This window comes from Bombina bombina, chromosome 2 (assembly GCF_027579735.1).
Source record: "Bombina bombina isolate aBomBom1 chromosome 2, aBomBom1.pri, whole genome shotgun sequence".
NCBI classification, from domain to species: domain Eukaryota; kingdom Metazoa; phylum Chordata; class Amphibia; order Anura; family Bombinatoridae; genus Bombina; species Bombina bombina.
In genome coordinates, this window is record NC_069500.1 from 203,197,368 (window position 1) to 203,209,942 (window position 12,575).

Sequence of the window (12,575 nt, forward strand, 5' to 3'; positions counted from 1 at the left end):
GTTTGTATTTATTTTAACTAGGTAGTTAGTAAATAGTTATATTGTAGCTAGCTTAGGTTTTATTTTTATTTCACAGGTTTGTTAATAATTGTAAATTTAATTTAGGTCTATTTTAATTATGTTAAAGTTAGGGGGTGTTAGGTTTAGGGGTTAATATAGTTTAAGTTAGGTTGTTGCGATGTGGGGGTTAATAGGTTTAGTTAGTGTTGGCGATGGTGGGTGTACGGTGGTTTAGGGGTAATAGGTTTAGTTAGTGTCAGCGATGTTGGGGAACTTGCGGTTTAGGGGTTTATAGGTTTAGTTAGGGTCGGCGATGTTAGGGAACAGCAGTTTTGGGGTTAATAGGTTTAGTTAGTGTTGGCAATGTTTGGGAACGGTGGTTTAGGGGTTAATAGGGGTTAATAGGTTTATTTAGTGTTTTAGTTAGTGTCGGGGAACTGCGTATGGAGCTTGATGCAGCTGTTTCCACTCGAGCCTTTAGGCTTGCCAGAAGCAGGAGTTAAGAAGCAACTTTCTTAAGACCGCTGCTCCTTAACTCGTATGCCACCTCTGAGGCGGTGTACAGCAACCAGACCAATTACATACGATCGGGTTGATTGACACTCCCTCCTATCTGCCTATTGGCCGCAAATCTGCAGAGGCCGGCAATGCACAAACAGTTCACCAGAACTGCTTGTGCAATGATACACTGTCGGCATTTATCGATGTGCGGTGGACATGATCGCTACAGCGGATCATGTCCATCCGCACAATGATAAATCTACCCCTAAAAGTAGCCTTTTTGGCCACAAAAAGAGCTGAAAAGGCCTCAGATGATAGGTTGTGCTCAACCCCTCTACCCTTATTTGCTTTTTTTTTTAAATTCCCCTTCTCATTCCCTTACCTTCCCTCCTTGCTCTGTGTAGAGCACTGGATATGTAAAAAGGATTGTAAAAATACACAAGTAGTACTGTAAAAAATTATATTTTATTTTTAGAAAATATATCATAAACTATGTATACAGACAATATTAATAATTGTTTAGGACATCAGTGATTTTTTTATTGTAGCATTAGCATATATAATAGTATTATAATAGTATATAATTAAAAGTAATGTACACAGTGTACACTGAACACATTGCATTGCTTTCTGGTATAAATATTATATTTGATACATGTAAATACAATTTTTATTTAATATCTTTAATTTTTGGGAAACCTTTTTGAAATTATATTATCTTGGTAATGTCTGGAACATAGGAGAATGCTGTAAATATATAGCAATAACACACACACATATATACATATATATTATTCCTGCAGAACTGGGTTAAATGGTAAAATCCATTGCCATAAGAGCATAAAGCTTTTTGCTTGGGGGTGGTTTTGTTTCATTGCATTAAACATCTCCAGGTCTTTTTCATCCATTAGCCACCCCTGCATGATAAGTTTGTTCAGACTGTGAAGCTTGGACACACATTGGACTAGGGCTTTAAGAGTTGATGGATCTATTTTAAACTGGTATGCATAGATTCGTACAATATCTAACTCCTTTAAATGTGGTATGTTATCCAAATTTGTAAAGAAGTCTGTCCATCCAGTTTGTGTAGCATCGTGGTTCGTAGAAAGTATTAGTGTCACAATATTCTTTAAATGTCCTGCTTTTGCTTCTTTTGCTGTAAAATAAATCAAATGTTCCATAAAACATCCATAATGACTGTATTCGTGATTTACCAATAGGCTGCAGGCGCTACAGCCAATCAAGAGCCACAGTGATATTGCTTGTGCAATGGTGCATCTGGGCAACAGACATACAGTGTCCGCTGCCCTTCACTACAAAGGCAGACGGACATGTTCCCAAGTCAGGAACTTTGACCACCCACTGATTAATACATGGTTCCCTATGTGTGCTTTCTGAATTTCATAACAGGAAGATGTTGCTGAAATAACACACAAAATCAAGAATAAACGGTTCACATAATTTAACTTTTTGGCAACTAGAGCACCACTCTAATTAGAAGCATAGAATGCTCTGGGATATACACAAGTGCAGGCTTCCTCAAGGATTAATGAGTTTATGGCCCTTACAACTGTCACATATTCAGCTTACTACAATGTTATGACACCAATCTCTTTACTTACCTAACTCCAGCAAACTGATGTCAATGAGAACATCATTAGTAAAGGAGAGCACTTTGAGGTGCAGGAGATAACGTAACTGCTGTATGATAGAGACTGCTGCTCTCTTCATTGCAGGTCCACTAGGGAGCTTCAGCTCTTCTAACAGCACCAGATATGGTAAAGTGTGGGCTATAGATAAAAGAAAAATTAAAATGCATAGTTCCTATGGTGTATAGTAAATGAAAATCAAAGTATTGATTTATAGGAACAAATTATTACAAAAAAGACAAGAGCAATATTTTTAATTCCAAAATTACATTATTTTTTTCTCAAAAGATCCTAGATCCTCTCCTCATTTAGAAGTAATTTCTTCATGTCACCACTTGGTAGCATATTTCCCATGTTTATTGAATAGCTATCTACCTGCTGCCCTACATGGTTAGGAGTACTATTTTAGGCAAAATCAGAATACAAATCCAGAGCACCAGTCATAATCTATAAAACGTAACTTTTATTCAGTCATGAAAAGCAAAATCATTAAAAGGGTTGATGGGTGACAAGATGCTATTGAGTCCGCTAACTTCTTGTCAGCCATAATCATAGCTAGGGGATATACACTCATTCACACTTATTTAAAATAGAAAACCTGTTCTCATTGGTCAAAACAAGATCCAACATCACAAGAAAACTCCTCCTCCTCAATAATCTGTTAATGCATACAGTACATTATCTTTACCACTATATTTTAATGAAGTGGGAATCTTAATATAAAGCAAAATAATCCAATATAACATAACTAAAAAGATTTTTCCTTTCTTTTTGATGCACAAAACTAACATATTCCTTATAATCCCTTATGCAGAGTAGGTAATTACTGGAACTGGTGATGGTTAACTCTTATACAGCTAAGCGTCAATATGCTAGCCACATAATATATCCCAATACTTAATATAGTGTTTTTAATATAACACATTTTTAAAATATTTTTAATAATAAACTAACCTAGCCCAAATTCCCACTTAACCCATATCAAGCTTTGTATATTATTTGTATATTATAAGTAGTAAGGAGTTATGATGTTATTGCCAAAACTTTATAACATCATATTCAGAATTGAGTCCCTAACTGTACTATTGTCTTAAGTCTGTGAATCCAATAAACCTCTCTCTGAGCAAGTCTAGAGACTTTGTCTCCTCCTCTATTTTCAGTATGCACTAACTCTATTATTGTCCATCTCAGAGTATTTGGATTTTTTTTTATGCTTCTATTTGAAATGTTGAATTAGGGAAGTTGAAAAAGATCCCCCCTTGATATTGGATAAGTGTTCTCAGATTCTTTGATGTACTTCCCATGTGGTACTGTAGATTAATATCAACACAGGTTAAAAGGTACACAGCATAAGTAGATCTCCAATTTGCACACATGTTATGTTGAAACTCTTCCCCTGTGATCATACTCTTGAAAGAGTTCCCAATTGTCAAATATGCACAGGCTTTGCAATTGAAGTTACTACAATGGTATGTACCTTTGAAACAAAGCCACAAACTCAATGGCTCATTCTGACTTCTCATCTGTGTCAGTGCAATCTAATTGCCTATAGATTTTCCTTTTCTAAATGCATATCTACAACTTTTCCTGGATACTTTTATCAGATTATCATCTGCCTGTAAAAATGTTTCTTAATGATGTTACAAATCTGATAAAACTGATTACTATACTATGTACAAAAGTTACACTTTCATCACCTAAATCTTGTTTTTCTTTTTCTATTAAAAAGTTTCTCCTATGCATTTTATTTACAGATGATTAGGGATAGGCAAGGTGTCCGTAACTAGCCCTTGCAGTGTCCGCCACAACCTTAGTATATCAAGGGCTAGTTATAGGGTCAGTGGTATCTGCATCTGTATAATAACACCCAGCTCTATACAAAGACACAGTAGTGACACTGGCACATGCGTATAGCCAGACAAGGGCTAGTTATAGGGTCAGTGGTATCTGCATCAGTAAAATAACACCTAGCGCTATATAATGACACAGTAGTGACACCGGCACATGGGTATAGCCAGAGGAGGGCTGGTTATAGAATCAGTGGTATCTGCATCAGTATAATAACACCTAGCGCTGTATAATGACACAGTAGTGACATCGGCACATGGGTATAGCCAGAGGAGGGCTGGTTATAGAATCAGTGGTATCTGCATCAGTATAACACCCAGCACTATATAATGATACAGTAGAGACACTGGCACATGGGTATAGCCAGAGGAGGGCTGGTTATAGGATCAGTTGTATCTGCATCAGTATAATAACACCCAGCACTATATAATGACACAGTAGTGACTGTGGGGGGTAGTTATCAAGCCGTCAACCTCAAATACGCTGGAATTCCGCAGCGTATTTGTGGCGAGGCTGATTCGCCTTAGTTATCAAAGGCTAGAGACCGGCAAAAGTAGAATTTAGTGACGTAAGCTTCGATCCGCCGGACTCAGTCCGACACAGATCGATTCTTACGTCACTCCAGATGTTCCGCACACAAGTGCGGCACAATCTGACTACTTTTGCTAGTTATCAAAAAACTAGCAGGTACGCTCGGCACTTTTCCGGCCCAGCGTACCTGGTTTTCAATCCGCCGCCCTGGAGGTGGCGGATCCCATAGGAATCAATGGGAGTCTGACCATAGCGAAAGTTCATGTTCGCTGCTGCCAGATATCCCATTGATTCCTATGGGAAACGTCTGCACCTAACACCCTAACATGTACCCCGAGTCTAAACACCTCTAATCTGCCCCCCTACACCGCCGCAACTACATAAAGTTATTACCCCCTAAACCGCCGCTCCCGGAGCCCACCGCCACTATAATAAATATGTTAACCCCTAAACCGCTGCTCCCGGAGCCCACCGCAACTATAATAAACTGATTAACCCCTAAACAGCCGCTCCCGGAGCCCACCGCAACTATAATAAACTGATTAACCCCTAAACCGCCACTCCCGGACCCGCCGCCACTATAATAAATATGTTAACCCCCTATACCGGCGCCCCCGGAGCCCCCCGCAACTAAATAAAGTTAGTAACCCCTAAACCGCCGCTCCTAGACCCCGCCGCAACTCTTATAAATGTATTAACCCCTAAACCGCCGCTCCCGGACACCGCCGCCACCTACATTATACCTAGTAACCCCTATCCTGCCCCCCCTACACCGTCGCCACCTATAATAAATTTATTAACCCCTATCCTGCCCCCCCTACACTGTCGCCACCTATAATAAATGTATTAACCCCTATCCTGCCCCCCCTACACCGCCGCCACTGTAATAAATTTATTAACCCCTAAACCTAAGTCTAACACTAAACCTAACACCCCCTAACTTAAATATTAATTAAATAAATCTAAATAATATTTCTATTATTAACTAAATGAATCCTATTTAAAAATAAATACTTACCTATAAAATAAACCCTAATATAGCTACAATATAAATAATAATTATATTGTAGCTATCTTAGGATTTATTTTTATTTTACAGGCATCTTTCAATTTATTTTAACAAGGTACAATAGCTATTAAATAGTTATTAACTATTTAATAGCTACCTAGCTAAAATAAAGAGAAATTTACCTGTAAAATAAATCCTAACCTAAGTTACAATTACACCTAACACTACACTATACTTTAATAAATTATTCCTATTTAAACTAAATACTTACCTGTAAAATAAACCCTAAGATAGCTACAATATAATTAATAATTACATTGTAGCTATTTTAGGATTTATGTTTATTTTACAGGTAACTTTGTATTTATTTTAGCTAGTTAGGATAGTTATTAAATAGTTATTAACTATTTAATAACTACCTAGCTAAAACAAATACAAAATTACCTGTAAAATAAATCCTAACCTAAGTTACAATTAAACCTAACACTACACTATCATTAAATTAATTAAATAAATTAGCTACAAATAACTACAATTAAATACAATTACATAAACTAACTAAAGTACAAAAAATAAAAAAGCTAAGTTACAAAAAATAAAAAATATAAGTTACAAACATTTCAAACATATTACAACAATTTTAAGCTAATTACACCTAATCTAAGCCCCCTAATAAAATAACAAAACCCCCCAAAATAAAAAAAATGTCCTACCCTATTCTAAATTAAAAAAGTTCAAAGCTCTTTTACCTTACCAGCCCTTAAAAGGGCCTTTTGCGGGGCATGCCCCAAAGAATTCAGCTCTTTTGCCTGTAAAAGAAAAATACAACCCCCCCCAACGTTAAAACCCACCACCCACATACCCCTAATCTAACCCAAACCCCCCTTAAATAAACCTAACACTACCCCCCTGAAGATCATCCTACCTTGAGTCGTCTTCACTCAGCCGAGCCACCGATGGAACTGAAGAGGAGATCTGGAGCGGCAGAAGTGATCCTCCAAGCGGCGCTAAAGAAGTCTTCCATCCGATGAAGTGATCCTCCAAGCGGCGCTGAAGAAGTCTTCCATCCGATGAAGTGATCCTCCAAGCGGCGCTGAAGAAGTCTTCCATCCGGGCGATGTCATCTTCCAAGCGGGGTCTTCAATCTTCTTTCTTCAGGATCCATCTTCATCCCGCCGACGCAGAACATCCTTCTTCCCCGACGGACTAACGACGAATGAAGGCTCCTTTAAGGGACGTCATCCAAGATGGCGTCCCTTCAATTCCGATTGGCTGATAGGATTCTATCAGCCAATCGGAATTAAGGTAGGAAAAATCTGATTGGCTGATTGAATCAGCCAATCAGATTGAGATCGCATTCTATTGGCTGTTCCGATCAGCCAATAGAATGCGAGCTCAATCTGATTGGCTGATTCAATCAGCCAATCAGATTTTTCCTACCTTAATTCCGATTGGCTGATAGAATCCTATCAGCCAATCGGAATTGAAGGGACGCCATCTTGGATGACGTCCCTTAAAGGAGCCTTCATTCGTCGTTAGTCCGTCGGGGAAGAAGGATGTTCCGCGTCGGCAGGATGAAGATGGATCCTGAAGAAAGAAGATTGAAGACCCCGCTTGGAAGATGACATCACCCGGATGGAAGACTTCTTCAGCGCCGCTTGGAGGATCACTTCATCGGATGGAAGACTTCTTCAGCGCCGCTTGGAGGATCACTTCATCGGATGGAAGACTTCTTCAGCGCCGCTTGGAGGATCACTTCTGCCGCTCCGGATCTCCTCTTCAGTTCTATCGGTGGCTCGGCTGAGTGAAGACGACTCAAGGTAGGATGATCTTCAGGGGGGTAGTGTTAGGTTTATTTAAGGGGGGTTTGGGTTAGATTAGGGGTATGTGGGTGGTGGGTTTTAACGTTGGGGGGGTTGTATTTTTCTTTTACAGGCAAAAGAGCTGAATTATTTGGGGCATGCCCCGCAAAAGGCCCTTTTAAGGGCTGGTAAGGTAAAAGAGCTTTGAACTTTTTAAATTTAGAATAGGGTAGGGCATTTTTTTATTTTGGGGGGCTTTGTTATTTTATTAGGGGGCTTAGATTAGGTGTAATTAGCTTAAAATTGTTGTAATATGTTTGAAATGTTTGTAACTTATATTTTTTATTTTTTGTAACTTAGCTTTTTTATTTTTTGTACTTTAGTTAGTTTATGTAATTGTATTTAATTGTAGTTATTTGTAGCTAATTTATTTAATTAATTTAATGATAGTGTAGTGTTAGGTTTAATTGTAACTTAGGTTAGGATTTATTTTACAGGTAATTTTGTATTTCTTTTAGCTAGGTAGTTATTAAATAGTTAATAACTATTTAATAACTATTCTAACTAGCTAAAATAAATACAAAGTTACCTGTAAAATAAACATAAATCCTAAAATAGCTACAATGTAATTATTAATTATATTGTAGCTATCTTAGGGTTTATTTTACAGGTAAGTATTTAGTTTAAATAGGAATAATTTATTAAAGTATAGTGTAGTGTTAGGTGTAATTGTAACTTAGGTTAGGATTTATTTTACAGGTTAATTTCTCTTTATTTTAGCTAGGTAGCTATTAAATAGTTAATAACTATTTAATAGCTATTGTACCTAGTTAAAATAAATTGAAAGATGCCTGTAAAATAAAAATAAATCCTAAGATAGCTACAATATAATTATTATTTATATATTTATATTGTAGCTATATTAGGGTTTATTTTATAGGTAAGTATTTATTTTTAAATAGGATTCATTTAGTTAATAATAGAAATATTATTTAGATTTATTTAATTAATATTTAAGTTAGGGGGGTGTTAGGTTTAGTGTTAGACTTAGGTTTAGGGGTTAATACATTTATTACAGTGGCGGCGGTGTAGGGGGGACAGGATAGGGGTTAATACATTTATTATAGGTGGTGACGGTGTAGGGGGGGCAGGATAGGGGTTAATAAGTTTAATATAGGTTGCGTCAGTGTCCGGGAGCGGCGGTTTAGGGGTTAAACTATTTATTTAGTTGCGGCGGGGTTCCGGGATCAGCAGGATAGGGGTTAATAACTTTATTCGGTAGAGAGAGAACAGCACTCCATGAGATAGAACAGAAGCTGGAATAACTCCCATGCATGTTCATTTTTATTGAATTCCTCAGGGTGCCAGTTCTTTTTGCACACTATGCCCCTTCACAGAGAAAAAATATCCTGAAGCATATCAGTCTGACCCTGCCCAATGACAGTCCAGCGCCGAAATACCAGGCAATTCTTCTCTGAACAAGGGAAGCAACAACCCCAGACGATCGTTTCGGCCTTCTATGGGCCTCGTCAGTGAGGTGCAGTTGTATCTCTCTAAGGGCAAGTGTGCATGGAGTCCACGTCTGGTTTCCACGTCTGCATGGAGTCCACGTCTGGTTAATAACTTTATTATAGAGGGCGGCGGTATAGGGGGGGCAGGATAGGGGTTACTAGGTATAATGTAGGTTGCGGCGGTGTACGGGAGCGGCGGTTTAGGGGTTAATACATTTATAAGAGTTGCGGCGGGGTCTAGGAGCGGCGGTTTAGGGGTTAATACATTTATAAGAGTTGCGGCGGGGTCTAGGAGCGGCGGTTTAGGGGTTAGTAACTTTATTTAGTTGCGGGAGGTTCCGGGGGCGCCGGTATAGGGGGTAGAACAGTGTAGTTTACTGTGAGTGCTTAGTGACAGGCTAGCAATAAAGCTGTCAAAAAGCCAAAGAGCAGCGAGATCGGATGAGTGATAACTCTCACAGTCCGCTGCTCATCGCCCCGTACTTGGCAGATTTATTGATAACTTAGGCGAAATTTTGCAGGTCCGCGGCGGCGATGGTAGGCGAGCTTAGGCGGGCGTATTGAACCGGCGAAGGCAGGTAAATTAGACGCATTGATAACTACCCCCCATTGGCTCATGGGTATAGCCAGAGGAGGGCTGGTTATAAGATCAGTGGTATCTGCATCAGTATAATAACACCAAGCACTATACAAAGACACAGTAGTGACACTGGCTCATGGGTATAGCCAGAGGAGGGCTGGTTATAGGATCAGTTGTATCTGCATCAGTATAATAACACCCAGCACTATATAATGACACAGTAGTGATATTGGCTCATGGGTATAGCCAGAGGAGGGCTGGTAATAGAATCAGTGGTATCTGAATCAGTATAACACCCAGCACTATATAATGACACAGTAGTGACACTGGTTCATGGGTATAGGAGGAGGGCTGGTAATAGGATCAATGGTATCTGCATCAGTATAATAACACCTATTACTATAAAATAATGTTTTTACTTTAAAATGTACCTTGGTGTCCTTCACCAAGGTCTGTACTTTGGAAAATGTCCGCCACAGCCTTTGTCTGTGCCAATCCCTGCAGATGATCTTGCTTGTTAAATTATCTTTGTAGAGTAACTTCTGTCTTTGAGTATACCTAGCCAGTGAATCAGCATGATGCATAAAGCACCATCATTAGTGCAATTTTGTCTCAACCTGATAAATTCACCTTTAGCCACAGATTTGAACGTTCTTTTTGGATGATAATTATATGCATGTAGCATAGTATTTCCAGTTATAGATTTTTTGTAAACCTCAGTTTCCACCAAACCAAGAGAAGTACCTTTTAGGCATCCAAATAATTAAGTGTTGCTGAAACTCTGAGGTAAACTTAATACCTATATTGTTATTGTTCAAAAGGGACCAAATACAATCTGCAATTTTCTTGTCACCATTCCAAATAAAGATGAGATCATTTATATATCTCTGACCAACCCATGAATAGGTTGGCATATGAGGGGTCAAATTTTGCCCCATCGCTGTCCCACATCTCTGGAGGTAAAACACCCCCTCAAAGAAAAAATAAATAAATATATGTCCGTAAGAAATATGTCACTCTAATTACAAATTGACAAAAAGTATTGTTATATTGGGGAACTCTCTTCATAAAAAATTCTACAGCTTCTAACCCCTTGGAGTGGGGTATTGAAGAGTACAAAGCTTGTACATCTATTGTTAACCAGCTATATTCATCACTCCAGGGTATGGATTCCAACTCATTTAGCAATTTTTTAGTATCTCTCAGATGGCTGTAAAAAAAAACTAAAGCCTGGAGTATGTCATCCTACCATTGAGAGAGATCAGTCTTACAGAGATATTTTGTAATCCTTTATGAACTTTTGACAAATGATTTAAGATTGGAATTAGTGGGTTCTTAACGTTCAAATATTCTTTAGTATGGTTATCAAAGAAACATTCCACAAAACCATCATCAATCAGTTTTTCCAATTCTTTTTGAAATCGTAAAGTGGGATCAAAACCCAATCTAATATACTGTGTGTGTCACCGTCTGTAACGATTATTGCTGGTGCCGGTGGGAGGTGTGTGCGGGAGGCGGGGGGGGGGTGTGGCCCAGCAGCGGAGGGAGTGGAAGGGCCCTACACTACAGAAAACAAAAAGTAAAGGGACAGGGAGGTATGGGGCAGTTACACTACAAAAGGGATGTGGGGTTGTGGGGGGCCCTAACTAATGATCGTGGGAGGGGGAGGTGGGGGACACACTACGCTACCGAAAATAATAATAAATAAATAAAAAGCAGCTTATAGGTACTGACAGACATCTGCCAGTGCCTAAGAGGTCTTCTAATAGAGGGAGAGGTTTACAGAACTGTTTGTGGGGGATAATAGAGGTTGCGGGGGGGGGGTAAGGGGGGATCCTACACTGCAGAAAATAATATATTTCTTTCCAATGGCATGGAGAGTCCACAAATTCATTCAATTACTAGTGGGAATTCAACTCCTGGCCACCAGGTGGAGGCAAAGAACACCCCAGCAAAGCTTCAAGTGTCCTCCCATTACCCACAATCCCCAGTCATTCTTTGCCTGCGTAACATTGTAGGTGATGTGTGAAGAAGGTATCTGAAGAAATCAAGTTGTTAATCCTTTAATGGGTACTTTTCCCTGCAAACAAGGATTGGGGTTATGCTGTGTCCATGTAATTCTCTTTAGTAAGAGTAATGGTGGCTTTTAGCAGTTGGAAGACGGTGAGGTGGTCTTTGCTTACCTTCCAATATTTTTGCTACCCCTGTATAGAAAACCAGGGTTGGTTACTCTGTTTTTTCTTTATCTACAGGTCTATGTCAGTGAGGATTATGTCACACCTGTTTACTGTACCTGCCCTACAGCGGATCCACATGTAAGTGCTTTTACCTTCTAGGTGAGAAGGATGCAGCACTTAGGAGTTCCTTGTTTTTAAAAGAAAAAAGAAAAAAAAAAAGAAAAAAAAGGATAGTTTGAGAACAAGGTGGATCCTTATGGGACTGAATATCCCTTTTAAAGTTTAGGGATTTATTTGGCAGCAGTTCAGGGCACTGTTCTATCATGTGAAGGCTTTTTTGATTTTGGCGTATGGGGATTTGTTTGCACAAAGATACCTTTTATTTTGTTTGGGTAATATCTCTTTAAGAAGGTTGTTGGACCGCACCTTACTTTTGAATTTGCGATCATGTGACTGCCCAGTTTCTTCCTGAGTGCTGAACAGTTTGGTTTGTAGCCGGCTGTTTGGAAGCCTGATTTTCATGGAGTCAGAGTGTTTTTTTCAGCTTCTCTCTGATGGTTGCAGCTTTCTAGGATTTGCAGTTTGAACAGGATTGTTTTATCTGCTGGTGTGGATTGGGTTCCTGGTTACCGGTCAGGTGAGTCTCTCCAGCGTGGCTGGGATGTAGAGGTGCTGATTTTAATAATGATTTAATATCTATGCATAAAGTTTTTATATTCAAATTTTCTATATAGAATTTAGAGTATAAGGAAAATGAAGGGCTATTTTATTTTTATTATGGATGTCGATGCCAAGCTTTCCCTGTCATTTGCAATTTTGTTCCCCTTGCCTTAATAAGGTTTTATTATCAAAGGATAAGGATTCCTTATCTGAGCCTTCATTTTCTCAGGATAATGCTGTTCAGGGGTTGTCTCAGCCTTCCTCTAACATGTCCCAATCTTAGACAGATTCACATACAGTGCCCTGC

General features: G+C 38.9%; 1 protein-coding gene across 1 annotated transcript in view; it reads right to left on the reverse strand.

Annotated features, from left to right (window-relative positions):
- Window positions 1-950: 950 nt before the first annotated feature.
- The window catches only part of NAIP (NLR family apoptosis inhibitory protein), a 211,543-nt gene continuing 199,918 nt past the window's right edge, over window positions 951-12,575 (reverse strand). The window contains exons 14-15 of the mRNA XM_053699711.1: window positions 2,124-2,291; window positions 951-1,657 (exon numbers count right to left, since the gene is read on the reverse strand). Of these exons, the coding sequence (XP_053555686.1) occupies window positions 1,293-1,657; window positions 2,124-2,291 (533 nt within the window). The 3' untranslated portion in view covers window positions 951-1,292. The remainder of the gene's footprint in view (window positions 1,658-2,123; window positions 2,292-12,575) is intronic.